This window comes from Panthera onca, chromosome A1 (assembly GCF_046562875.1).
Source record: "Panthera onca isolate mPanOnc1 chromosome A1, mPanOnc1 haplotype 2, whole genome shotgun sequence".
In the NCBI taxonomy this organism is placed as follows: Eukaryota; Metazoa; Chordata; class Mammalia; order Carnivora; family Felidae; genus Panthera; species Panthera onca.
In genome coordinates, this window is record NC_138339.1 from 220,359,365 (window position 1) to 220,387,092 (window position 27,728).

The following is a 27,728-nucleotide window of genomic DNA, read 5'->3' on the forward strand; positions in this document are numbered from 1 at the left end:
GTGTCCCATAAGCAATAAATGCTAAAAGAAAAAAAAAATCAAGACTCCAAACATCCTTTCTGTCCTGTTTATTTTTTTTCTTATCTGTAAAAGCAAAATGTACACAAAGTCTTCACCACATAATGTCAGGGTCGAATCTATGACAAACTGTAGTTTGATAAGAGGCAGGGTAAAGAGACCTTCATTCTGAACTTATCCTTAGCAGTGAACTTTTATTTGTGGGGCTTCAAAACAAGGCCACATTTGGGGAAAAGGAAGATACGTGGCAATATTAACTTGGTGTGCTTTAATGCAGTTTATAAAACAAATCTCCCAAACATTTCTTTTTCAGCCAAGCTTCTGGCTAGAGTGGGCTTGGGATAAGCAACAAAATGAAAGAGATCTCCCAAACATTGACCTTGGCACTCAAAAAGAAAATAATAATAAAGACAAGCATTAAAACGTTTCCAGTATATTTTCATCCGAAATGTGTTGATATAAAATGTCTAAGAATGCCACATAATTTTTAGTTTTTTTTTTCATAGGAGTTTTAAATACTTAGATTCAGATAGTCAAGTTCACATAAATAAAACATTCTTTATAAAAAACTGAACAATACAACCATCATTACATGGGCCTGGCAGAAAGAAAGCTCTATTCAGTTCTCAGAGTGACCTTAGCCTAGAGCGTCTTGGGCTTAATTTAGATTATTGGTTTGTCCTAGTCTGTCTCCCTCCTTTACCCCCAAGAGCACTCTGGCATTTCATGAGCATGTACCAACTGGACGATTTCTTTCTTTGTAAGAAAACACCAGAAGAAGTAATAGGAATGAACAGAATGCAATGTGTTCTCTAGACCAGTGGTTCTCAAACCCGAGCAGGAAAAAGTATGTGAGAAGTGCAAAGAATATATTTAAGATGTAATTCTAATTCAGATAGTTACAAAAATCACAAATCCTTTCTAGTCCAAAAGAACTCAGGGATGCTGATTTTCCTCTTAAGTGGGGAGGGGAGAGGCACAGCCGGCCATAAGCTGGTCATATGGGCGTCTATCAGGATATTCTGGACGATAATTAGAAGAAAGCCCACTACCTGTGGGAAGTAGAGCTGGGTTTCGGGGCTGGAGAGATAGTGTGGTCCCAAGGCAGGGCCCTGGCACACTCTTTCCCAATGCCAGGGCACTGGCCCCATCTTCCGTGTAATCCAGCAGATGTTTCTAGAAATGTCTAGAACCGTGAAAGTGTTAGTGCAGAAGGAGGTGCTTCCGGGACCGTGTTCTGCACAAAGGAAGGCAACCTCTGTGATCAGGGTATTCCTGAGCCCCGCAGAGACAGGAGCCACCTTTCTGAAAACTTTGGCCAGAGATCCAGGGGTGGGCTCATTTCCCGTCCTGAGCACAGTGTTAGAAGCCACTCGGACAGATGCACAGAGAACTGAAACAAGCCAGGGGAGACCAGGGAGTGAGCCTGGATATTCCCACTCCCTGCTGGGAGACCCGCCGAGCTGTAACTACCTGCCAACCTGCCATGCCGGGAAAGCCCGGCTCCAGAGTCTCCTAAGGCAGGTTCTCTGGGAGACCGCGCGTGTGTTTGGCACTAATCAGGCACCGGCGGGCAGTGCTGATGGGCTCGTGGGCTTGACTTTGTTCCGACTTCCATTTTTGATTCTGCCAAACACCTGTGCTGCCCTGAAAGTAGCCACCTTCTCAGGGACCCAGCCTGAGTCAAGCTGAATGGCCTGAAGGGCCTCAGGGCACTGTCCGCTCCCACAGCTTCTCTCGAAGCAGCCACTGCCCTTTGGGGTTCTCTGTCTCGTGGTAGTCCTCCCCCGGAGACACCAGGGACTCCAGGCCAAAGAGCTCCGCATCCCATTCCGTGTCTTCTCCTGAGAAGTTGAGGAGGATCTGTCTGGGGCTCCCCAGGCTGGAAGGGAGGAATGAGGCAGAGGGTTTAAGTCTGGCTTGGCCGGCTGCACAGAGAAGGCATGCTCTGATCCACTATTCCAACGGAGACCATCAGATGCCCCCCCCAGGGCTGGGCCTTGTGGCGGACAAAGCGGTATCATCATGGGGGCTGGACCCCAGACTGGCCTTGAAGGGGAAGGACGGATGATTGGATGATGAGCCCTGGTTTCAGTACGTCCATTACATAGTCCATTATTATGGGCAGAAAGTGCTATTTAGAAAAGCTCTGAATCCATCAGGGTTGAATGGCTCTTGTACAAACCCGAACCCAGATAGACCCCCTTCTGCTGTGAAAGGTGAGGTCCCTGCAGCATGGGCGGCAGTGGCCAGAGCAAGAGAGCACTGACTGCTCCAAATGAGTAGGTCACGGGAATTTGGAGGCCAAACATGGGAACTCGTCTCGGGAGAGTTGGATCTGGAGGGAAAGAGGCCGAGAGATGGTGGCGAAGTGGCCAGGGGGAGCCCGGCCAGCAAGAAGTTCTCCAGCTAAGTCAGGTCAACGCCTTTCCAAGGCAGGGGCGTCTGGTTAGTCTGGTGTTGGTTCCCTCTTGGCGCTTTGCCCTCCTCAACCCCAAACTCTCATAAAAAATTCGTAGCCCACAGGGTGTCCGTGGCCCTGGGGGGCAACAGTGAAAGAGGGTGGCACAAAGCATGTGGCCAGGTAGGCCAGAGGCAAGGCCAGCAGATCCAGAGCTGAAGTCACAGGGAGGAGACAGCAGTGAACCAGGCTGGAGTTTACGTATAGACTAGGGGAAAACATCTTTTAATACTCTTAACGTTTATTTATTTTTGAGTGAGAGAGAGCGCATGAGTGGAGGAAGGGTAGAGAGAGAAGGGGACAGAGAACACGAAGCAGGCTCTATGCTGACAACACAATGCGGGGCTCGAACTCACGAACCGTGAGATCATGACCCGAGCTGAAGTTGAACGCTCAACCGACTGAGCCACCCAGGCAGCCCTAGCGGGGAAAAAAAAAGATCTTTAGCCAAGATCTCCTTCCCCCAAAATCTGTAAGAATAATTTTTGGTATATAGGACGGGGACTCAAGGCACCTGAAGAACCACCCCAGGAGTCTGGAGGACACGAAAACATCTTAGTTATACCATTTGGTCCAAGCACTTACTCTTTTTTGCAGGCTTTGGGCTTAAATTTCAAGGTGTTGAATGCCCCTTCCACAGCCTTGGGCAAGTAAATGGGGTGCCTCTCGAGCCTCCTCTGAGTGCCGAAGGTCCTGCGCTCCACGCTCCTTCGAAACTGGCTATCTGTCACGTGCACAGTGTGCCCAGCAATGTCCTCAGAGTGCCGGCGTGGTGCCCGCAGGATCCAGTTGGAATGCAAGCTGTGCTCCCGGGAGCTGGTGGCCACTGGAAGAGACAAGCAGGGGCCCGGGAAGGAGCAAGAGAGGGTGAACCAGGCTGAGAAGCCACAACAAATGCCTATATTACAACAGCAGATTCTTAGAAAGGCTGGGAAAGGCAAGTGAGAGGGGGATGATCTGACCCTGTAATGATAGGGTAGGGATATGGTGGGATATTTATGTGTCCATTAAAAATAAAGACATAGATGTATGTTTACTGACATGGAAAGACAACCCCTGATGTATTATAAATGGTTAAGTGAAAAGAACAGATGACAAAATAGCAGAGGTCCTATTGTTTTTAATTAAGTGAGCGTGTGTGTATATGCATGTGTGTATGTTTAAAACCTTTTGGAAAGGAAAGACATAGACCAAAGTTTAACAGTGGTTATTATCTCTGGGTGGTAGTATTGCAGACCATATTCTTTCCTTTCTTTGTATTTTGGTGTATCATTTGATTCATTAGATTAACAGTGAACGTATAGGGCTATTGTTATGAGAGAAAACCATAATGTCCTTTTCATTCAAAAATCGTGGAAGGTAACACTTGCATCCTCAGTGGATTTTGCTGTTCTTTCACCGGTGTCCTGGGTTTCCAGGTCCAACTCCCAAGAGGAGGGCTGGCCTCCGTCAGGGACCGAGGGGCTGCAGTCCAGGAGGAAGGTGGGCAGATTAGCCTGCAGGGCACAGTGAGCCTGCGGGGGAGGTGGGGCTAACCTTCTGTGAAATCCCACCAAACCCAATGAGAACCTGAATCTCACAGATATAGGTCTTTTGAGCCCAGAGCATTGGCAAACCACAAGAATCCAGTCTTCTGAGCATTAGATAAAAAGCTCAAGCATTGCTTAGTATGGGCACCAAAAGCTAGCACCTCAGTAACGGGGGCCAGGAACCCCTGAAAAAAAATTGCCATCACTTACACCAGGGAGGGCAAGTCAAAGATTAAAGAAGCTGACAGTCAGGGCGCCTGGGTGGCTCAGTCGATTAAGCGTCTGACTCTTGGTTCCAGCTCAGGTCATGATCTCGCGGTTCGTGAGCTGGAGCCCTGCATCAGGCTCCGCACCATCAGTGCAGATTCTCTCTCCCTCTCTCTCTGCCCCTCTTCTGCATGTGCTATCTCTCAAAATACAATAAACTTAAAAAGAAACGGACCATTAAGTAATGGAATTTAAAAGCAGGCTGAACTCACGAATGTGATTGAATCGTTTGCTTTCCACCAGGAGACAGCCAGTGAGTGACAGACGTTGGCAAGGACGGCCCTCACTTCACTCTCTCTCCAAAGACCCAGGCTGGCCTAGGCAGGCTCCCTGGCCCTGTCCTGCCCTGCGCGTCCTCACAGAGTGCTGACCCCGAGGGCGTCAGAGGGGGTGCTGGGCGAAGCGGGGACAAACCAGATGAAGGATCAGTCAGCCCAGTGTGGACACTGCCAAACTCGCTCAGGCAGAGTCGACAGTTTTTTAAACAGTTTCTCCGTTTCTTTTTCTTCTCTTAAAACAAAAACTGTAGTGAAATACACATAACATAAAATTTGCCATCTGAGCCGTCTTTGGGCGTGCAGTGCAGTGATGTGGAATATACTCATTTTTGAGGGACAGCTGCCCAGTCCTTCTTCGCCTTACAACGCCGAAACTCTGTCTTTACACCCATATAACACCACCTCCCCCTCCAATCCCTTTCCTTTAAAGATTTTACTTTTTATGTTTTAAAAAAAATTTTTTTTAATGTTTATTCACTTTTGAGAGAGAGGGAGACAGAGTGCTGGTGGGGGAGGGGCAGAGAGAAAGGGAGACACGGAATCCGAAGCGGGCTCCAGGCCCTGAGCTGTCGGCACAGAGCCCGACGCGGGGCTCGAACCCACAAACCGCGAGATCATGACCTGAGCCGAAGTCGGGTGCTTAACTGCCTGAGCCACCCAGGCGCCCCTCCAATCCCTTTCTTGACTCATTTGTCGCAGTTGGGGCCAGTGGACTGCCGGAAGGGGTTTTTGTCCAAATATGGCTGCGAGTGTTGTAGGGGTAGGCTGGGTGCTGGCCTCTGGCACAACTAAAGCAAGGGGCCCCGAGGAGAAGAGCGAGCCCCAGGCTGGGCTACAGAGTGCAGGTGCGAGTTTCCCTCTAGGGGGAGGTGAGATTCCTGGTAGCTCATCTTCTAGCCCACTCCAGAGCCCCACCCCCCCCCACCCCCCCGCTGTCACACACCCCCAGTCCATCTTCCCCCCCTCACCTCCCCCCCACCCCCGGCCAGCACTCACCATCAAAGTCCACATCCTCATTGGGAGGGTCCGCCTCGGCAGCCCGCGGCCGCTTCTCTGTATCCAGCTCCGCAATGATGGAATCAAAGAAGGCCATGGCCTCCGCCACATCCGCGCTGAACTGGGAGTATTTCTTTGCGGTTGCTTTCTGCTAGAGGTGCAGGGCAGGAGAGAGAAAGTAGCCTGAGCCAGCCTCTGAGCACCCACACGCAAGCAAGCCACAACCGCCGAAAAGAATTCCGTGCTGCTGAAACTAAATGTATGTGAAGTTATGAATTTGCAGAACTTAAAAGGTAAATTTGAGTAAGTGTGCTGTGAAGGGGAAGGTGGATTTCCCTGCTCCACGATTGCCGTAGGTCAGTGGATGTCCAGTTACCTCAAAGAGAGACAAATAAGAAGATCTACCTCTTTCTTGCTCAGGGACTGTTACTGACCTGGAGGCAAAATACTTAGTCTTCCTTTGGCCTTTTCCCCTGCTGATAAACAGGGGATCGTGCAGCTCCTTCGGAAGGCGATGAGACGTTCGCAGGAGGAAAGAAAGGGCGAGATGTACTGGAAATGCTCTAAAAGAGTTGTCAGTACCTAAAGTGGCCAAATTTGGACTCAAGTCATGGAATAAATTGAAGAGAAATTAGCATGATTGTTTGGAAAGTATATGGAATAGAGGTGCCTGGGGGGCTCAGTCGGTTAAGCCTCCAACTTCGGCTCAGGTCATGATCTCACAGCTCCTGAGTTTGAGCCCTGCATGGGGCTCTTGTGCTGACAGCTCAGAGCCTGGAGCCTGCTTCGGATTCTGTCTGTCTGTCTGTCTGTCTGTCTCTCTCTCTCTGCCCCTCCCCCACTTATGCTCTCCCTCTCTTTAAAAAATAAACAGTAAAAAAAGTGTAAGACATAATAAAATACAGAGTTTAAAAGAAGTCTACTGAGGGGCACCTGGATGGCTCAGTCAGTTAAGTGTCTGACTTTGGTTCAGGTCATGATCTCTTGGTTCGTGGGTTCACGCCCTGTATCGGGTTCTGTGACGACAGCTCAGAGCCTGGAACCTGCTTCAGATTCTGTGTCTCCCTCTCTCTCTGCCTGTCCCCCACTTGTGTTATGTCTATCTCTGTCTCTCTGTCTCTCTCTCTCTCTCTCCTAAAAATAAATAAAATGTAAAAAATATTTTAAAAAAAGAAAAGAAGTCTACTGAATGTCTAACTGGGTTCCAGGCTCTGTCCTGATTTGTTCTTCTTCATGATCTGGTTCATCACCATCATCTTCACAACCTCCAAGGACCAACATGGAAATTCAAGCACCATGGCGGACCTCCATGGAGAACTCACAATGAAAGGCACAGAATCAGCATGTGAACTTATGAGCTGTCTGAGGAATTTAGGAAATAAGAAAACTCAGAGAGGGGGACAAAAGGGACAATATGTGTTAACCCGAGCTGTTTTCACCATGTGTAGAGTTATTTTAGGTGAACATTTTTATTTATTTTTGTTTTATTTGAGTATAGTCGACACACAATGTTACATTAGTTTCAGGTGTACAACATAGTGATTTGACAAGTTTATACATTATGTTCTGCTCACACAAGTGTACCTACAATCTGTCCCCCCTACATCACTATTACACTATTATCATTGACTGTGTTCCTGTGCTGTGCCTTTTATTGCCATGACTTACCATTCCAGAACTGGGAGCCTGTGTCCCCCACTCTCTTTCATCCGTTTTGCCCACCAGCCCCATCCTTTTCCTCTGCCAACCTTCAGTTTTTTTCTCTGTATTTCTAGGTCTCAGTCTGCTTTTCGTTTGTTCATTTGTTTTCTTTTTTTTTTTAATTCTACATATTAGTGGAATCATATAGTATTTGTCTCTTTCAGTCTGACTTATTCACTTAGCATAATACCCTCTCGGTCCATCCATGTTGTCTCAAGTGACACAATCTCATCTTTTTATGGCCATGTAATATTCCAGTGTGTGTGTGTGTGTGCGTGTGTGTGTGCATGCACGTGAGCGTGTGCACGCACATACCACAGCTTCCTTATCCATTCATCTATTGATGGATACTTGGATTGCTTCCATAATTTGGCTATTGTAAATAACGCTGGAATAAACACCAGGGTGCATATATCTTCTCAAATTAGTGTTTTCATTTTCTTTGGATAAATACCCAGTGGTGAAATTGTTGGGCTGTATAGTACTTTTTAATTTTTTGAGGAACCTCCATACTGTTTTCCATATTGGCTATTCTAATTTACCTTTCTACCAGCAGGGTCCAAGAGTTTCTTTTTCTTTACATCGTGGCCAACCCTTGTTGTTTCTTGTCCTTTTGATTCTAGCCATTCTGACAAGTGTAAGGTGGTATCTCATTGTAGTTTTGATTTGCATTTCCCTGATGATGAGTGATGCTGGACATCTTTTCATGTGTCTGTTGGCCATCTGTATATCTTCTTTGGTAAAATGTCTATTTGTGTCCTCTGCCCATTTTTTAATTGGATTGTTTGGGTTTGTTTTTTTTTGTTGTTTTTTGTTTTTTTTTTTTGGTATTGAGTTATATAATTTCTTTGTACATTTTGGATATTAACAATTTATTAGACATATCACTTGCAAATATCTTCTCCCATTCAGTAGGTGTCTTTTTGTGTTGTTGATGGTTTCCTTTGCTATGCAAAGTTCTTTTTTTCTTTTTTTAAATGTTTATTTATGTTGAGGGAGAGAGAGAGAGAGAGAGCAGGAACAGGCAGGGGAGGGGCAGAGAGAGAGGGAGACACAGAATCCCAAGCAGGCTCCAGGCTCCAAGCTGTTAGCACAGAGCCCAATGCGGGGCTTGAACCCACGAACCCTGAGATCGTGATCTGAGCCAAAGTTGGATGCTTAACCCTTGAGCCATCCAGGTACCCCCAGACTAGTCTTTCTTTAAATTCATGACTGCAAAAAGTTTTTATCTTAAAGTTGATTTTTGCTTTTGTTTCCATTGCCTTAGAACATATATCTAGAAAAATGTTGTTACAGCCAATGTCAGAGAAATTACTATCTGTGCTCTCTTCTAGGGTTTTTATGCTTTCAGGTCTCACATTTTGGTCTTTAATCCATTTTGAGCTCATTTTTGTGTACAGTGTTAGAAAGTGGTCCAGTTTTGTCCTTTTCATGTCGCTGTCCAGTTTTCCCAGCACCATTTATTGAAGAGACTGTCTTTTCTCCATTGTGTGGTCTTGCCTCCTTCATCGTAGATTAATTGACCATATGACCATGGGTTTATTTTTGGAGTCTCTATTCTGTGCCATTGATATATGCATCTGTTATTGTGCTATACGTGGGCATTTTTAAAGAGGGGATGGTATTAAAAGTGAATAGGATTAAATTACAGACTAGAATGTTGGGAAATAAAATAATGACACCTGTATGTACAAATACATGTTGGTAAAATGTATGCATTTTGTAGTACTAGAAAACATTTTTAAATAGAAGGAGTTTTTCCTTTTATATTTGTAAGGTGCTTTCTTTGGGAAAATTTTGAAGAAGCACAACATAGACCTGAATCTTCTCTGTTAAAAGTGGACAGCTATCCACATGTCCTTATTCCTCCCCCTTCAACAAGCCCACTGAAGTGAAAGAAGGGAGAGTGGGAAGAAGAAACCCCTAATGACAAAGAGAAGAAGAGAGGGCCATCGGGGAAAGAGAGATTTTTAAAAGCTTCTGGCAGTTGCCAAGCAACTGAAGGGGGGAGCTGATGTAAAAGAGCAAAGGGACCAGCCCTCCAGAACATCATGGGTCAGGCAAGCACCTAAAAAGGGTACAATTTGACCCTTGGGAATGGGAAATGCACCAGACTTGGCAACACCAGGTTCACCAAGGCTTGGGGGTGGAGCGCAGGACTAAAACTTGAAGGGCTGGTTGGCAGTCTGTATGAGCCCAGCAGGCCACATCACTGTGCACCCTTCCTGCAGGCCGGTGACAGGAGGGCTCATCTCTGATGGCAAGTCAATATTCTTGTCCTGTCTGTGTTTCTTCTTACTGGTCTCTTGGCCTTGAATATTTCACCGAGCTGGTTCCTATTCATCGATCAGGACTGGCCGGGTCAGCTCATTCTCCAGGTAGACCACCCCTCTCCTGGACGGTTCTCTCCTCTAGGCTCTATGGTCCTCATCCCGAACCTAATTCTTCTATGACACATATCATTTTAGAGATTTTTTTTGTGAACTGAAAGAGTGAGAAACGATGAATGGAGAAAGCCACACAATCTGAACCAAACCCCAAAAGGAAGGATAAATAGTATTTAATAGGAGTGCAAGGTCTGTAGATCTTGGTATCTCAGAACCCACGGAGAGGGCGCCTCTGAATCTCTGGCAGCAACTTCCATCAGTGTTTGGCTTAATGCAAGTGTCTCAGCCTTACATGTGAACATTGCATTCTTTTTTCATGGGGGGGGGGTCACCCTGCAATATGATCTAAACTCTTCATTCCGCAGTGTCCCCAGGAAGTAGACTTTGGCCAGCAGCTCAGAGCCACCTGGATCAGCTGCTTTCATTTACTAAAGAGTTTAGAAAAGAGTCCGCTTTGGTGTCTTAACTAACAAAGGCTCAGCAACCAATGAGATCACCACCATTAGTTATGTTGATACGTGTCCTTGACTGTGGCCTCTTGGACATCCCCAGAATCTTGTCACGTATTGTCCTTCGAGGATCACATTTACAAATTAAGAAAGAAATCACTACCACCTTAGCCTCTGTGCTTTCTGTCCATCAAAACTAGTGGACGGGGGCCCTTTTACCTCCACACGTGTGGCTCATTCCCAATATTCAACTCTATTGCCTGGTTCCAAAGCCTCAAGCTTTAGGATTTGAGACTGAGGTCTCCTTCCCATGCCTTGCCCTTTCTACCAGGCTGAGGAGTGATTGCCTTCCGGGGGCAAATATGCCTAACAAATACGCTCTTCGGCCAGCACTGGAGGGTCTGCTCTTTCAGGTCCCCCTTCTGGGGTCTCTGCCGGGCCATCCAATGCACTGCCATTATAAAACTTGCTTCTGTTCGAAGAGCTTCTGGATCCTGCAGTGTCCACAGAATGAGACATTGGTGACATTATCTGTGGCTGACGCATACAGACCTGTGTGACCAAGTCTCATGCTAAAGGACAGCTTCTCCCACTTGCCCCAACTGCCTTCAGCAGTTACCCCCAAACCCTTCATGGAATAAAGCAGGAGCATAAAATAAATACAAATGAATAAATAATTGATTTCCTTCCTTCCTTCCTTAGCCCTGTCTTCCATCCCTGCAAGTGAAAGCAGCATCCCTGGAATGGGTCTGAGAGACTGGCCTGGGAGACGGTGATGGTACACCCCTCCCTCACCCCTGTCGGGGTGGTTCCATAACAGGTGAGCCCAATTCCAGCTGGACATTGGAATCTCCTGGGTGCTCTTAAAGAATGCCTGTACCTGGCCCTCTCCCAGACCAGTTAGTTCAGACAATCAAGTGATTTTAATACACAGCAGTTGAGACCCACCACTCGATGGCAGTCCCGGCATCAGGGACGGAACAAGAGCACCCATGAATCCCCACCCCATGGTCTTATTTAGGTTAGAAATCTTACGTGCCAGTCTTGCACCCTGGCTCTGCAAGAGCCGGCAGGAATGTCTCTGTCAAGACAAGGACACAAAGGACAGGACTCCAAGGGATAGAACACAGGTCATCGAAGAAAGAGGACAGAAGCCCTGGATTTCAGGGCCCAGGTTCATCTGTGTCCTCCGCACACAGAGGGCCAAGTAGAGGAACTCCATCCGCCCTCTGCTCCCGTGCCAGCAGGGAGTATACAACATCCCCCACAGGGGTCTACCCAACATCTACCTTTCCCCCCCAGTCCCCAAACTTGACCTAAAATCACCTCCTGGGGAGGCATTCCCTCTCCCTTGTATTCCTGCAACTTTGTTTGCTTCCTGGGTTTAATGTTTGCCATTCACCCTCCGCTACACTTCATGTTGCGTCTATGCCAAGTTTCTTGTTTCTCCCTCCATTGTTTCTGAAAATGTAAGCAAATGTGAATTTATACTTGTGTTTACCCACTTTTTTCAAAAAAACAAAAGGTAGCCCACACCATACCTCTGTAAACATCGCTTTCTTCACTCACTGTGTCCTGAGGATGCCTTCCCAGCAGTAGACAGAGACCCTCCTCATCCCTGGTAGACTACCTAGGGCTCCAGTGTGCAGACCCACCATCAAAAGAAACCACGGTCTCCTGTTGTCAGATCCTTGGCTTCTTCGTCATCTTTTGCTGTTCAAGGTAGCGCCATATGCATATGTCATTTTGCGTTTTGCCAATAATACCCCAGCTTGGGGTAGGCTTCTAACTGCAAGCACTCAGCTCTCTGTGTCTGTGCCTTCTGGAGAGCATGGTAAGCAGCGAGTGACCTGGCAAGCCAGTTACACAGGATTTGGTCCACAGAGTTCCTGGTGTACCTTGGAAAGCACACTTTTACATGTCTCCAAATGAATGCTGCAGTGAGTTTTCTGAGCACCAAGGCTAAGCTCCAAGTCTGGACTCCCTGGGCCTTTTCGAGTCCTGGTTTAAGCCCAGACCGATTCTGGCTGTTCGTTTTTGCCTTCCCACAGCTTCCATGGGCCTCTACTAGAGGCCTCTAAAGAGGCCTCTTTCCACCTCTACTATCACATTCTCTTGGTCTCTGGCACAAGAGTGGCAACAACTGAGGTGCAGGGTTCAAGCTGCAGACTGATATCGCAGCAAAATCTACTTTACGAGGAGGTAGTTGTACAAAATGGGCCATGAATCATCAGCACCCCTGGGTGAGATGCAATATAGTTACTGTTCCCTCTCTGAACTTGAAAGGCCAGGTACAAAAGGATTGCTTCGCTCCCAGTCTTGACTTTTTTTCTAGCCCAGAATTTTTTTTCAATGTTTATCTATTTTTGAGAGAGAAAGAGAGACACAGAGTGGGAGTGGGGGAGGGGCAGAGAGAGAGGGAGACACAGAATCCAAAGCAGGCTCCAGGCCCCGAGCTGTCAGCACACAGCCCGACGCGGGGCTCACACCCATGAACGGTGAGATCAGACCTGAGCCAAAGTCAGACATTCAACCGACTGAACCACCCAGGCACCCCTCTAGCCCAGAATTTCTTAACTACCTCTTTGGAACGGTTTCCTATTGCACCTGCTTAGGCCCCAGTTCACAGGGCTCATGTTCCTTCGCTCTCGGCCCCACAGCAGCCCCAGGGAGAAGGAACCCGGTGTGAAAGCATCCGGATTGCATTGCCGACTCCATTCCCATTTGCCTTTCACCTTCCACCTCCAGCGGCCTTGGGGTTATCATTTTCCAAGCCTCCCTGAACCACGGCCCCCTCACACCAGGCCCGGGTCTCAGATTACTTTTCCCAGATAGAGCCCTTGGCATTTTCCCAAACCAAACTCCACGGCAGGTCTCATTTAACTTCTGAGTCCCCCAGTGCAGTTTATGATATTTTTTCTGCATTTCGTATCAGCTGCCACCCTGCCTGGTTTCATCTGCCATCTGGGTACCTGGGTTTCTCCAATTTGTTATTTTTCTTCTGGGACCTCTCAGTTCTTGTCTACAAGAGGTCTGGATTCTACTAATTGAACTTCCAGTTGTAAACAACAATCGTTTGTCAAAGGTTAGAGTCGGGGGACATTCTAAACCCACCCAAAGCCAAGAGGGCCTCCACTAAACATCTACCTTCTTCTCACTTGTTTGCGTGTCCCCCTCACGTCCTCAGGAGGGCCAGCTCCCTTTGGCAGACGGACCTAGGCATAGCCTGTCTATGCACATGTCCCGTCTGGTGTAGATAGTCCACTGCAGCACGTTGGGTTATGTCCTCGGTAGCACACTAGGCCAGTGATCTTTAACCTCGTCTTTGGCAATGCTTTGGCAATTAACACTCACAGGTAAGACTCTCGGGACAGATGCTCTCCACCAGCCACTGCCCACATGAGATAGGTTGCGGGATATACACAACTCCCACCATTCTGACTGAAATTCTACCTGTTTCTCTGCCAAGGAACGTCAACACACCGGTGTGGTTCAGACAGTGATGGTGAGGACTGCAGCCTGAGACCCTGGGCTGTGTCCGGGCAGACAGACTGCCTTTTCACCTGTGAATGCTGAGTACCTATTTCAGTGCTTGGCACAGGGTAGTAATTATTCACTGAGTGAACGAATATATGCTGCCACATACGTGCCATTACCTAATGTTTGCATTCTTGAATCAGTTTGCATGTTACTAATGTGTCCTTTAGGATTCAACTGGCAAATTTTAAGAACTCCGTACTCCTTATTTTTGTGGAGTACTGATAATACTCTCTTGAGCATATAATACCTGGGAATACGGATGTCAGTATATCACAATGAAATTTCCAGGATCAAATGGGGCACTAGTCTGGATTGGAGAGATCATTTTTCCTCGGGCCATTCAGCTGGGTGAAATTAAATACAAAACAGCTCAAGTTTATCCACAAGCAACTTAACATTATCAAGAATAATAATAATAATAATAATAAGCTTTTGAGACCAAACCCTAAAATCTCTTACACATCTTCTCTGCCTTCTGTAATCCTTGGAATGGATATTTAAGACCAAGTCCAAAGTGATACTTACCTTATCCCTTTTATATTCCACCAACACCTAAGGAAGTGTGTACCCATAATCGAGGCAGGTTGTAAAGAAAGAATGGGTGTTTATGACACATAACTGAAGCTTTGAGAAGCAAAGAAAAAGCAACATGAAAAAAAGGTATAATCATTGAAATGTAATTACATACATACATATACCCACATACATGTTTTCAACAGATAAGCTAAATGGCACACTTGCCTGAGCTGGAGGAAAAAATTGGCAAAGCAGACAAGAGAGCTGAGAAAGTCAGCCCAAAGGGATGAAAAGCAGGAAAAAGTTCGTCACCAAGTCTAGTGTAACTCAACTTTGGCATTACCTACCATAACCACACATTGCAATCGTTTTGGAAGTGTAGCCTCACATCTTCTGCCTTTGACACTGGAGATTGTAGGCTCACGGGCTCATAGGCTTAGTCTTTTTCCTCACTGCTTTTTCATCTTTAGACCACTGTTTCTTTTGCCAATAACTGGTAGCCGCTCACCTTACATGTCATCTAAATGATCATTCCACTTGAACAAAACACGGAGCGAAAAAATTGGCTCACAATTATAAAACAGTTAGACGCCTGATTAAACTGAATAACCTTGACGCATAGTACAAAGCATACACGTGCAGCCAGTGAGCCATTACAATCCAGTGGGAGAAGGGATGGACTTGTCAATAAACGGTGTTGGGCAACTTTGCCATTTGGGGAAAATTCAGGGTGGATTCTCACTTCCCCCTTCATGTCAAAATACATTGCTGATTGACAGAAGAGTTGGGTTTTTAAAAATAGAACTACCGGGGCGCCTGGGTGGCTCAGTCGGTTAAGCATCTGACTCTTGGTTCCGGCTCAGGTCATGATCTCTCGTCTTCGTGGGTTCAAGCCCCGCCTTGGGCTCTGTGCTGACAGCACAGAGCCTGCTTGGGATCCTCTCTCCTTCTCTCTCGGCCCCTCCCCCACTCATGCTGTCTCTGTCTCTCTCAAATAAATGAAATAATCAGAAACACTCAATGAGAGGGAAAGAATCCATAAAATGCAATGTTAACTAAAAGGAGATTATTAAGAAGTATATGGCATAATGAAATTTAGTACATTCATACATACACATACATTAGGGTTGTCACATTTGGCAAATAAAAATATAGAACAGCAGGGGAGCCTGGGTGGCCCAGTCAGTTAAGAGTTCAACTCTTGGTTGCGGCTCAGTTCATGATCTCACAGTTTGTGGGTTCGAGCCCCACATCAGGCTCCTCACTGACAGCGTGGAGCCTGCTTGGGATTCTCTCTCTCTCCCTCTTCCTCTCTGCCCCTCTCCCACTCACACTCTTGCTCTCTCTCAAAAAAACAAAAACAAAAGCAAAACAAAACTATAGGACAGCAATTAAATTTCAATTTCACATATAAATAATGAATAATTTTTTAGTATAAATATGTACCAAATATTGCATGGACATAATTATACTAAAAAAAAAAAAAAAAAAAAAAAAAAAAAAAAAAAAGCTCCATCACTTATCTTAAATTCAAATTTAAAATAAGCATCCTTTGTTTTAGCAGACAGCCCTAATATACATATGGGCAAATATACAGGAAATAAATGATTGGAAGAAAATCTACCTAAACATTGTATAGTGACTAACTCTAAATAAGATTCCAAGTTGTTTTTATTGTATTCCTTACACTCTTCTGCATTTTATAAATTTCATCTAATGAGCAAATATAATCTTATCATCCAAACATTTTTTTTTTTAAGTTTGCCCAAAGTGTCCTTTTGATGGTGAACTCTGACCCATTACACACTGGAGGTTTTCGTTATTAGGATATGATTCCACGTGAATATGTTCAAACTATATTCTACGCCTCTAAAAATAAGAGATACATTTGCACTCGGCGAAAGCAACAGAACAACTACTTTTCTAGATCCGCCACCGAATTTTGTAACAACTTTCTTCTTAAACCTTCTTAAACTACAGTCGGAGTTTCTCGGGTTGTTGCTTTATTGAATGTCCGCTACGTGCTTCGAGCCGTGCAGGAGGTTGGAGATTAAAAGGTAAACAAGACACAGTGGCCCCACTCAGTGAGCTCATGGCCAGTAGCAGAAATAGCCAATGAACAGACAATTACAGTGCTGGGTACTGAGTGCTGAGTGCTGGGGGCTGAGTGCTATGTGTTGAGATGCGGGTCAGACACAAGAGGAGGGGAAATCCACTGTCTTAGATTATGGATGTGAGAAATGGCTTCCTGGGGAAGTGCTTTCTCTGCTGTTGAAAGACAAGAAGGTAGCCAGGTGTACAGGGTGTGGTTGGAGAGGAAAAAAGGAGGAGGAAGTTATTATTTCTGGGCTGAGCAAACAGCACGTGCCTGGAAAATAGATTGGGGAATGTAATTACCCGTCTTGTGGTCTGACTGAGAGGGGCTACAGGAATTATACGCTTTGTTATCAATCATTGTTATACTGTTTGTCATCTTGTGGAGAGCTCTGCCAAGCAAAATAGAATATTCTTTGCAGCTCATATCGAATTAGTAGTGCCTTTCAAATCTGCAAACCAGACTTAGGCCAAGTGATAGAGACTTTCCCAGTAACTGATGCTCACAGAAAACCTGCATTTTAATATCACCGTTTGCATAAAGTCTTCCCCACAGATCTGAAAAATAATCCCTAGAGGTGTGAAAACCGATCTAGAACCTGCTTTCTATCCCATATGAAATTATACAGACATATTATACACGGGTGACTTGGAGTCTTTTTAGATGAATTGGATTCAGCTCCTCCTGCCATAGAGGAGAAAAAAATCTCCTATTTGACATGGTCAAAAGTTGACATCGTCTTATTCGATGAGGCAGGATTGCATGGCCTCGATAGAAAATTGATTCTGAAAACAAACTATTGCCAGAATAAAACTACTTTAAATAAACATAAATCACTTTGGGCAGTCATTCTCTAGAATTCCATTGGCTCTTTTCAAACCATTGTAGCAGACGAATTTCTTTGGCTGGGGTGAGGTAGGGAGGGTGAGGTAGCGTGCAGGGACGGGTGTGCATTTGCAGCCAGTTCGTCGAGGCAGACACATCAGGAATCCAAGCTGCTCAGAACTAAATGATCCACAGGAGAATTAATAACATTTCTTCTGGCCGTGGTGGGGGACTGACATTCCCGGCTTCAGAAAATGTCCAGCCCAAATCATCTGGGCAGTGTTCCATGGGGCACTGCAACCTACCCCCAATGGCCTCCTTGGGCCAGCCTAGAGTGTGTGGCCAGCCTCCCTGAGCTCTTCTCTGTGCTCCACCTAGACTGGGATCCATTTACATGGCCCAGTTCTCATACAGGGAAGGATGCCTGCTGTTTCCCTGTTTATCTGGCCCTAACGGTGTGGGGAGCTGTCCTCAGTGAGGACCCCAAATGCTAACAAGCACTCTGGTCAGAGTTAGCCTACTCTCAAACTGTCCCTCTTCACCACCCATCAAAACCCAGGCTCCTCTGCTGTCCAAAAGGAAGGCAGTTCTGACACATGCAGCAACATGGATGAAACTTGGAAACATGCTGAACGACAGAAGCCGGGCACAGGAGGACAGATACCGTATGATTCCATGTATACGGGATGTTTAGAGTAGGAGTAGCCAGAGAAACAGGAAGTAGAATAGGGCTTACCAGGAGTGGGAGGAGCAGGAAAATGGAGAGTTATCGTTTCTTGGGAAGAGACTCTCTGTTTGGATGACGGAAAAGTTCTGGGGATAGAGAGTTGCGGGCTACACAACACTGTGAATGTGCTTCATTGCCAGTGAATTCTACACTGAAAACATGGCTAACGTGGTAAAGCTTTCTAAAGTTTATTCTACGAGAAAAGGCTTTTATCTTTTAAAGAAATAAAGAAATAATTGTCAGACCTTGTATAAAAGCATTCTCCTGATTCCTAAATGAAGTCTTTTTAGAGCCTCCCTGACCTCTTAATGGATTCATTTTCTGGTGTACTACTGATATATTTCATAAAGTGTTCTAAGAAATATATTAACTCAGGCTTAATAGTCTTCTGGGTGAATTATTATGGGCTTGTAGAAACAATCATTTGGAGAAATTCATGAAAAACTAGTGTGAAGAACTCTGGTTATTGTCTGACAATTAGCAATTTGAAAGGTGCCCACATCTCTCTTTAAAAGAAATTTACATAAAATCGTCCAAAGAGAAACAGTCAATATCTTAAGAATTCATTAATTGCAATACACTTCGTTACTCATAATCAGGACACTAAAAAGCACTCACTTAAGGTGCCAAGAAGTGCCATGTTGAAAATGGTAAATATTATGTTTATTTTGCCGCCCACACACACAAAAAGCCGAAATGGGTGATGAAATGTTCTAGAATTAGTGGCGATGGGTTGCACAACTCCGAATGTACTAACGACCACTCAGTAGTGCACTTTAAAGGGTGAGTTTCATGGTATGTAAATTAAAGCTATTATTTCAAAAAATAAATCCAAGCTGAGAGAAGTGGTTTTTATGAGGAGTGGAAAGAGAGAAGTCAAATAACCCAGAGCCCCTCCCAGCAGCTGGAAGAAATTTCCTAGAGAACCAGGGGAAGGGAGAAACACAGAGGCAGAGGCCAGTCATGTCCCAGGCAAGACCCCAAAACAGAGTGCGAGGGGAGCAACTCACTTTCAGGGATGTGGATAGGAGAGGGAAAAATAGCAAGAAACACAACAGGACACCTTTTTACTTTTTGCAAACCTTCTTCTCTTGTGAGTGCTCCACGTCTTCAAAGGATTTGGACAAAGATCTTTGGGAGGGCATGGGGTTCACCCACACCTCTGGCATCTGAATTCTCTGTGGGGTCCAAAAGGGACGGGCAGAACTTAGGTACCCAGGCACCATTCTCCGGACCCTCACTAAGATGCAGCACAGGGCTGTCACAGCGGGGGCTCCGAGGAGTCACCACCAGAAACAGGTGCACTGGTTTAGTGCCTTAGCTTTCCCACAAGAGTGACCACCCATGAGGACAGGGACTTTGACTTGCTCACCTGTATTTACAACAGTTCCTGGCACACACCCTGTTCCTGACAACAATATGTATTGATGGAGAATGGAAGGAGGGAAGGAAAGAGAGAGAGAAAGAAAGAAAGAAAGAGAGAAAGAAAGAAAGAAAGAAAGAAAGAAAGAAAAGAAAGAAAGAAAGAAAGAAAGAAAGAAAGAAAGAAAGAGAGAAAGAAAGAAAGAAGAAAGAAAGAAGAAAGAAAAAGAAAAGGGAGGGAGGAAGGAAGGAAGAAAGAAGGAAGGAAGGAAGGAAGGACGGACACGTCTGTTGATGAGTTGTTATGTAAATACGATTGAGGGTATTACAAACCACATCACACATGGTTTTCTCATCAGGTCCCATATGAACAATTTGGGGACTTAAAGCTGGGGAAAATCTCCTTTCCACTAACCAAAGGGTATGATTGTTCCTCTCAGAATTGTTCAGTGAGTCCAGCTCTCTTTTTATTGTAGTGTCCAAGAGGTGCAGAACCAGATCTAAAGCTCATCTGTAGTCGCTGAGTTAGCTGTACGATCTGCGTAGTCTTTTGAGTTTTTATGTTGATTTTCTGTTGGTGTTTTAGTCTCTCCCAACTTTTCAGTTTCTGCTGCTACTCTTTCTGCTGGTATGGGGCTCACCTGAGATACTTTGTAGAATGAGTTAGAAAGAATGAAAATCTATTTCTATTGAAATGATTTGAGGGCACATCCGTCCCATCGTGAAGTTCCCATTGTAGCTGTGCTCACGCTGTTTCCCCAGCTTTCTTCCTCGTACGAGAGTAGGCACTACAAACTCAGGATTTCAATGCTACAGAGGCCAAGAATAAAAATGGACTCAGAAGTAGCCATGTGTAGGGAAGGTGAAGGGAGATGGAAGGGAATTTGACTCATGGATTGTGGGGAGGAGAGAACTTGATACGTGCCTTCTGGGCGTGCTTCTGGCCGAGGTTTCTCCTGGACAAGGGAGTACTAAACCATCCAGCTCCCATGAGAGAGCTTTACCCTAGCACAAAATCCAGGCGGAGTAGGACGCGGGTTCCTCTCTGATGACTCCCCTTGACCCAGGCGTGCAGGATACAGAAACCTGCTTACCTCATCCTGAGGTGCACACTCCCCCATCGATGTATATTATACAAGCTCAAAATATGTTTTCTGATTGAGAGGCGCTGAGGCTACATCGACGAGAGTGTGAGCTCAGACACACACACACTGGGTCTAAATCCTGGCTCTCTCTTCATCAGGTGCACGACCTCACATAAATCACTTACTGGCTCTGAGCCCATTTTCTCACCTGTAGAATGGGCTAATACTCCACATATTGGGTTTAGAGGATGATTAGAAGTCAGGAATAGTTGCAGCTTGTTCCTAATGGTGCCTGGGCTGTGGCAGAGGAGCAGCTGTGGTGGGGGAGGAGGGCGGTGTGGGGAGGAGATCGGCACTACTCGTCTTCACTAGCAGGAACCCCCAAGGTGCCCAGGGCAGGGGGTTGAGTGACTTTACCTTACTGGTTCAGAAACTCTATGTTCCAGGACAGGACCCATTTCAAATAGGCTCTCCTTCTGCCACATGAATTTTGCACTGTGTTGGAAATTCTTCTTTTTTTAATGTTATATTTATTTTTGAGAGAGAGAGAGAGAGAGAGAGAGAGAGAGACCGTGAGTGGGGGTAGAGCAGAGAGGGAGGGAGACACAGAATCCAAAGCAGGGTCCAGGCTCTGAGCTGTCAGCACAGAGCCCAAAGCGGGACTTGAACTCCTGAGCTGTGAGATCATGACCTGAGCCGAAGTTGGACGCTCAACCAACTGAGCCACCCAGGTGCCCCAGGAAGAACATCTATTTTCTTTTTTTTTTTTTTAATGTTTATTTATTTTTGAGAGAGACAGAGACAGAATGTGAGTGGGTTAGGGGCAGAGAGAGAGGGAGTCACAGAATCGGAAGCAGGCTCCAGGCTCTGAGCCATCAGCACAGAGCCCGATGCGGGGCTCGAACTCACAAACCATGAGATCATGACCTGAGCTGAAGCTGGACGCTCAACCAGCTGAGCCACCTAGGTGCCCATGTGTCAGAAATTCTAACACTTGGACATTTACACAGTCAGTCTCAAACTACAGCTCATACCCAAGACTGACACAAAAATCCTCAGATGTGGGGTTTTGTTCTGATTTCAAAATGTTGCAAAATGTGTGTTTTGCTCACTTTTGTAATCATCTATTCTGAGGGAGGAGCAGATTGTCACAGAGCCTGGCCACGACCTCCCCCATGCAGGGACCCAGGAGGGGCTTCCACACCCACCCCAGGCTCGCCTCACTTCTGGCCTGTGCTCACTTCCTCCTCCCATCTATCTACGTGGGTACATCCCGTCTCTCTTATCTCCAAGGCGCTGGGACCACAGACCATTTGGCACCCTGCTGCCTCACGCCTTAGAGATTGTTGACATTTCCACAGGCCCTGCTGGAATGCCTTGACTCTGGGGTGTCCGAAACTGTGGGTCTTGACCCTGTAGTAGCCTGTGAAATCAAGTGACTGTGTCATGACCAAAGTCAAAAACAGACAAGAAGACTATGGAAGGTTTTGAAAAAAATCAGAGGACCAAACAGAGAACAGGAATGCGTGCATTTCATGAAATGTTTGTTTTGGTTGTTATTGAGTCAACTGGGTCAATACCTAAACGATATTTCTTGCTGGGAGTTTTAAATGGAACAGCCTAAAAGCCGTTATCTTTCCAGAAAAGAGAGACGGACAGGGGACCTTAAGTTCTGTGGCCAAGGCCGGGGGCTGGTGTCTGTGGGGAGGGAGAGGAGTCTGCGTGGTGCCGTGATGCCCAGAGAGCACTGCCCGCTCCCTACGTGGGGGCCAGCCCTTCCAGGATCTACGCACGGAAGACCAGACTTAAAGTTTACAAAGCATCCCTAAGTGACCAGGAAGCATTCCTTGTTGCACCCTGCGGACAGAAAAACGACGAAGAACCCGTGTCCACTTCCTCAAGCTCCCCAAGGTCGCCGCCATCCCCCAGAGGAGACGCACATGCTAACCCGCCACAGAAGGAGGGGATAAATGCCAGAACACAGATGTGTTTAGACTAATGGAGGAGAAAAGAAACGGCTAGTTCTATGGAGGGCTGGCCTCTTTTCCTAGGGCTGTCAGAACAAAGTACCACTAGCCGGGCCACTTAGAGCAACAGAAACTTATTGTCTCAGTCCGGAGGCCAGAAGTCTGAGGCCATGATCTTGTCAGCGCGAGGCTCTCTTTAAAAGCACTCCCAGGTCCCACCCAGCTTCTGGGGGGCCCTCGGCTTGTGGCAGCCAACTCCAGACCTCGCCTGGGGGTCTCCGTGTGCACGTGTGGGTCCCAACTTCCCCTTCTTATAGGGACTCCAGTGGTGTCAGATTAGGGAACCACCCTAATGCCTGCAATCAATCTAACTAACTAATTACATCTGTAACCGGCCTATTTCGAAATAAGTTTACTTTCTGAGGTCCTGGGGGGGTCAGGACTTCAACACACGATTTTGGGGAGACACAAGTCCACCCACAGCAGGGAGTCAGGGAAGCGAACGGCGTTCGCCCTGAACCCGAGCATCGGCAGGCGTTTTCTACCGACGCAGGAAGGTGATGACATTCCGGAAGAAAGGAGCTCTCTGGGCCCCTGCCCCTGCCACGCACAGAGCCAGGCAGCCACGGGCCACACTTGCTAGCCACGGAGACGGCACCATTATTCCCCCGGCACACCCAGCATATAGCTCTTTCTTGAGGAGCCACAAAGGAGACCACTTGTCTGCAGGTGGCTCAAAAGCCCCCCACACCTTGCATTTCAGAGTTGGTAAACACTGGACCACCTATGTCTGTCACAGGCAGGCCCTTGCTTTTTCCCCACAAGGTATATTCTCATTTCCATTTGTATGCTGCAGAAACCGAGGCCCAGAGGGGCCAACAGGCCCACAGCCCGTACGTTCAGAACTAACGTTCAGTTTTAGCTGACTGCCTTCAGAGCCGGTTTAAGACTTTTTTTTTTTTTTTTTTTTTTTTTTTTTTTCTGGTTCCACCATGGCAAGAGGTACCTCCTGAGGACGTCCAGGCTTCGTGTCATTCCCTTGACAGCCGTTCCCGTTTGGCCAGAGCTGGTGGCTCTGCCCCTCAGCCCTTCTTGTATCTTCAGACAGCTGAACTGGAAGAGGAGCGCGTGGACGTAGGGAACGAGGCTTTATGAGGAGAGAACCCCATCCCTTCAGGAAAATGCAGTGCCTGGAGGGAATCTAACCAGGGCCTAGACCCCTCAGGGTATCGAAGCTGGAAGGGAGTCCAGAAGGCGCTGCAGCCCTTTCTGTCATGGGCAGTGACCCCGAAGGAGGGGTGTCTGGCTCCCAAATCTGCAGCTGGCTGGCCACAGGGTCAGTCCTGGAACGGAAGGCTAGGTACTGGGGCACTGACCTACTTTGGGAGTTGAAGTGATTATTTCAACTGCCCACCCCGGGGGGCAAAGTACAGACAGTTGAAACCGGTCGGGCGAGGCCAAGCCCTGGGGATTTGGGAGCAGGCCGATCAGTCATTCAGCGTTAATGAGGCTTGCTCAGCTCACAGGACCCACTGGGGGGAAACCGGACGTGGGAAAGACAGGTCCGCTCTGAGCACCTTAGAGTGCAGTCGTCAGGGAAGCAACTGATGGGAACTTAAAACAGCCTGAAACCTCAGGCATTTGAAAAAAAAAAAAAAGAAAAAAATTGAGGAACGAAGGAATGAGTCCCCTAATGAATTGGAGGTCCTATCAGAGCAGGTCACCGAGTCTCGGCTTGCTCTGCCGTGACACGGGAGTTTCTCCCATCTGACCTTCCAGAATTACTAGATGGCTCCAAGAAAGATGATGTGTACAAAGACCACAATAGGTACGAACAAGATAACTGCCAGTTATTTGCACTAATTTCCCGCATGGGGTGTCCGGGCCTGAAGCCTCCAGGGCCCAACAAGGCAGTCTCCTGGATGTCACGGGCCCTCGAGGCTGTGCCTGAGTCCCCAGCACACCCGGGGCCCAAGGTGGAGGTGGAACAAGTCCCCCAGTTGCTTGGCTCCCGTGCAGCCAAACGCCTGGTTATTGGAAACCATCTAGGTCTCATGAAGATGTCACTTTTCCCCGGGGATTTTTGGAGGCCACGCGAGCGCTCTCTCGTCCATAAAGCGGGCGGTAAATGACAGAGGCACGATGCAAACGCGGGACCCCCTGGCACCGAGGCCCAAGCCCTCCCCGCAGGCTGCTCTGTCCATACCGCTAACTGCTCCTCCCCATCGCCTCCTCCCGGAAAAGAATCAGCTTGGGACCAGCCACCCGTCCCCAGTTGGAGGAGGTGGCGGCAAAGCCTCTCAGGATGACTGAGGCACTGCTCCGAACGTGCAGACTCGTCAGGCTGTGTGTGGATGGGGGCGGAGAGACAAGGTTGCAACTCGCGTCCGAGGCTCTTGGATGAATTCTCATCCAGAGTGTACATCTCAACGGCACTTACCTTTCTTTCTTGGGAGGTGGACCGGCCAGGGGCCTCTTCCGCCCTCTTGGAAGACTTGGAGGAGGTAGAGGAGACGCCCTGGGCGCCGTGCGGCTTCAGGTCCTGGAGGCTGCAGAGGTACTTCTTCCGCAAGGCCAGCAGCTCCTGCAGATACTGCAAACAGGCCTGGGTGCGGGCGTACAGCCACGCCCGGTCCCCTTCCTGCTGCAGGTAGTACAGGCTGGTGTCCATGCTGCCGGTGCTTTTGCATTTCTTTAAGGACTCGCTGAACGTCTCCCCGTGGTCCCCCACCACGTACATGGAGCTGCTGAGGGCCAGCCTCACCGCGGGGCTGGCTCGGTTGTAGAAGGCACTCTCGGCCACCTCCGCCTTCCTCTGCGGGCCGGGGTTAAAGAGGGAGTGCAGCTTTCTGAGCATGGTGCTCGATTTCCCTCTGCGGGTGCCTTCCAGCCGCCTGCACCCTGCCACTCGATCTAGCTGGGGGCAGGGGTGCCAACGCACGGGCCTCCCGCCATCCGCCTTCCAGGAGGCCTCGGGTCTCCGCAATCCCGGAGAGTGTGGGCTCGGTCGGGCGGGCAGCCGGGGCATCTCTTGTGGGGGGGACGTTTACATCCAATGACCAAGATGCCATCAACCACCCAGGAATACGAGGATGTGCCCTGGGAGTTTAAAAGCAAGGGCCCCGGCTGCCTTCAAGCACCACTGGATGCAAATACCTTCCGCTCTCTTCCATCGAAGGCTCCAGCTGGATGCGGAAAGCGCGGCAAAGCTGCTTCTGCTCGGCTGTTTTCTTTCCTGTTCGTTTTCCACTTCTGGACACGGTCTCACTCCGTTCGATTTGATCTTGGCGCGGACCTTCACATCTCCACCTTGGCCGAGCTGGCTCTGGTCCCGAACGCCTCACATCCAAAATGAAATCCTCCTTTGCAGAAACACCACGAAGCCAAAAATCGTGTGTTGCTTGAGGTAAAATCCAGTCCCCTGAGAGAGGCCAGGGTGGACGCGGCCAGGGCCGTTGGCAGGAGGCTCTCAGATCTTCGATAAGCTGGGCCCTGAGCAGGCATGCGGGCGTCCTGGAGGCGCCTCGCCCTGCCGTAACGAGACCTTGCCACGGTTACCCGATAGCAGCCCATTGTGGAGACAGGAGGATTCAGATATCGGGACAACTTTCTGCACAAAAGCCTTAGTGAGCCGAGGGTGGCCGTGTGCACGGGGTGTTCAGTCCTTCGGCTTGAACACATTTTCATTTCAATAGACTAGTCAGGATCAGACATCAACTGCTTTTCCAAGAGCATCATTTGAATACATTAGAATCTCAGGGATGTCCCCGCTAGGATCTTTCTCCGGCAAATGGCAAACGTCATCATTACGTTTGTTTCTCCATACAGTCTATTTCTCTCCCTTCTTTACTCAGAGGACTGACGCCTCTAAATCTCTAGCACAGGCATTTGCTGAAGCTGGGACAGCTCTTAGAGGAAGACGATGAGACCCCAGACACCGAATGGGAAGTGTTCCTGGATGTATCAGCACGGTTTATTTTTGCCGGACTTTTGTTCTGTTTGCTGGTTGGTTTGAGAGAGAGACAGAAAGCGTCAGGCATTTTGTCAGACACTTGGAGAGGTCTGTGACACAAAAACAAAACTAAAATAATGTGTATATCCTGCTTCAGAGCGATGGCTATGCTTTTTGAAACGCAGCTAGCAAAGGACATCGTAAGTATCTTCGTACTGAGCACGGGTTCCGTGCGTGGCATTCCAGACACGGTGTTGACCCTGTGACCCCATGCCCCTGAACGTGCAGGAGCGCTTAACGTTGTACAGTAGCAGAGGGCATCAGGGCTGATCAAGTGCCTCCACACACATTAATTTATCGAACTGTCATGGCTTCCTTGGGACAGAAGAGTCCTTCCCATTGTCATCATTGGTCCTCAATTCACAGGTGAAGCAAATGAGCCTGAAGCAGTTGGGAGACTTACTTAAGGTCTAAATCAGTGAGTGAGAAACTTGTCCTCAGACCCAACCCTCCTTCTTCAAGCCCCACTGCCCCCTCGGTGCCATGGACTCGTGACGTCACACGCTCTGAGGTCTCTGTCCCGCCCATTTCTCTGGCTCCGCACAAGCACAATATCGAAGCACTGAGGATAGACAAGAACGGACAGAACTTCTTCCTAGAGGAATCCAGGGACTGTGACCTTTCTCAGTCGCCTCTGTGCCAGTGGGCTTACAATGAGATTAATTCGACATAAATTTAGAAAAGGTTTAAATAGACAAAAAATGAAGTGTAGGGGTGACTCGGTGGCTCAGTCAGTTAAGCATCCGACTTCAGCTCAGGTCATGATCTCGGGGTTCGGGAGTTCAAGCCCCGTGTCGGGCTCTGTGCTGACATCTTGGGGCCTGGAGCCTGCTTCAGATTCGTGTCTCCCTCTCTCTCTGCCCCTCATCTTCTCATGCTCTGTCTCTCTCTGTCTCTCAAAAATAAATGTTAAAAAAAATTTTTTTAAATGCAGTCTAATCTATATCATATCCAGAATGTCCCAAGAACCTAACCTCTTGAGCCCAAAGGGAATGAAAGTACCTTCTATATTTTTCTCCTCTCTGCTCCTACTTCCTGGCTAGATTCTTCCTAAGGACCAACCTTACAAAAAAAAAAAAAAATTGATGGACAATTCTAGTGACATCACTTGCAGAGCATCTCGTGAATACAAAAGAACATGACGTTGGCAGTAGGCAGTGCCCAGCTAGCTGACTCTCACCTCCTTACCAAAGCAGACTCGAAGCCACCCCTCTCTCCAGAGCTCCTGCTCAGGGAGTTGAAGGGAGAGAATACTTTCTCTCCACAAAAATATTTTTTGTCTCTGTTCAAGAAAGTTCATCTCAAGTAGCAACTGCCTTTATACCTCATTTAGATTTTCTCATGGCCTCGCCAGAAGAAATGGGTGTGAAATCACCTTGTGGTTTTAAAAAGTATATTTCTAGGACCCTACAAATGCCCATCCAATCCCAAATCAGGCCAGGTCTGGCTCTTCCTTTGCATCACGGAGAATGCGGGGCAAGCACATAGGTGGGGAGGGCCCTTCGACTGCGTC

General features: G+C 47.6%; 1 protein-coding gene and 1 long non-coding RNA gene across 3 annotated transcripts in view; one reads left to right on the top strand and one right to left on the bottom strand.

Moving 5' to 3' along the window:
• LOC132682115 (uncharacterized) overlaps window positions 1-27,728 on the top strand; it is a 48,545-nt gene that overhangs the window by 10,703 nt on the left and 10,114 nt on the right. The window contains exons 2-4 of one of the 2 annotated variants that reach the window (XR_009611478.2): window positions 10,789-10,906; window positions 12,138-12,288; window positions 21,530-22,071. This is a non-coding gene — a long non-coding RNA (uncharacterized LOC132682115). Of the gene's footprint in view, window positions 1-10,788; window positions 10,907-12,137; window positions 12,289-21,529; window positions 22,072-27,728 lie in introns of those variants that run through there. The other variant, XR_009611477.2, reaches the window with a different exon arrangement.
• CA1H13orf42 (chromosome A1 C13orf42 homolog) lies at window positions 627-27,580 on the bottom strand. Its single transcript, XM_060637242.3, has 4 exons — window positions 24,644-27,580; window positions 5,550-5,697; window positions 3,065-3,305; window positions 627-1,900 (listed from the first exon to the last, which is right to left on the bottom strand). The coding sequence occupies exons 1-4, from the start codon at window positions 25,229-25,231 to the stop codon at window positions 1,726-1,728; spliced, it is 1,152 nt and encodes a 383-aa protein (XP_060493225.2). The 5' UTR covers window positions 25,232-27,580; the 3' UTR covers window positions 627-1,725.

Coding starts and splice junctions, on each gene's coding strand:
- CA1H13orf42 (XM_060637242.3), bottom strand. CDS start 25,231: ATGCCCCGGCTGCCCGCCCGACCGAGCCCACACTCTCCGGGATTGCGG. Junction 3,306..5,549: donor TGAGGATGTGGACTTTGATG/GTGAGTGCTGGC, acceptor TGTCTCTTCCAG/TGGCCACCAGCTCCCGGGAG. Junction 1,901..3,064: donor CCCAAAGCCTGCAAAAAAGA/GTAAGTGCTTGG, acceptor CCTCCCTTCCAG/CCTGGGGAGCCCCAGACAGA.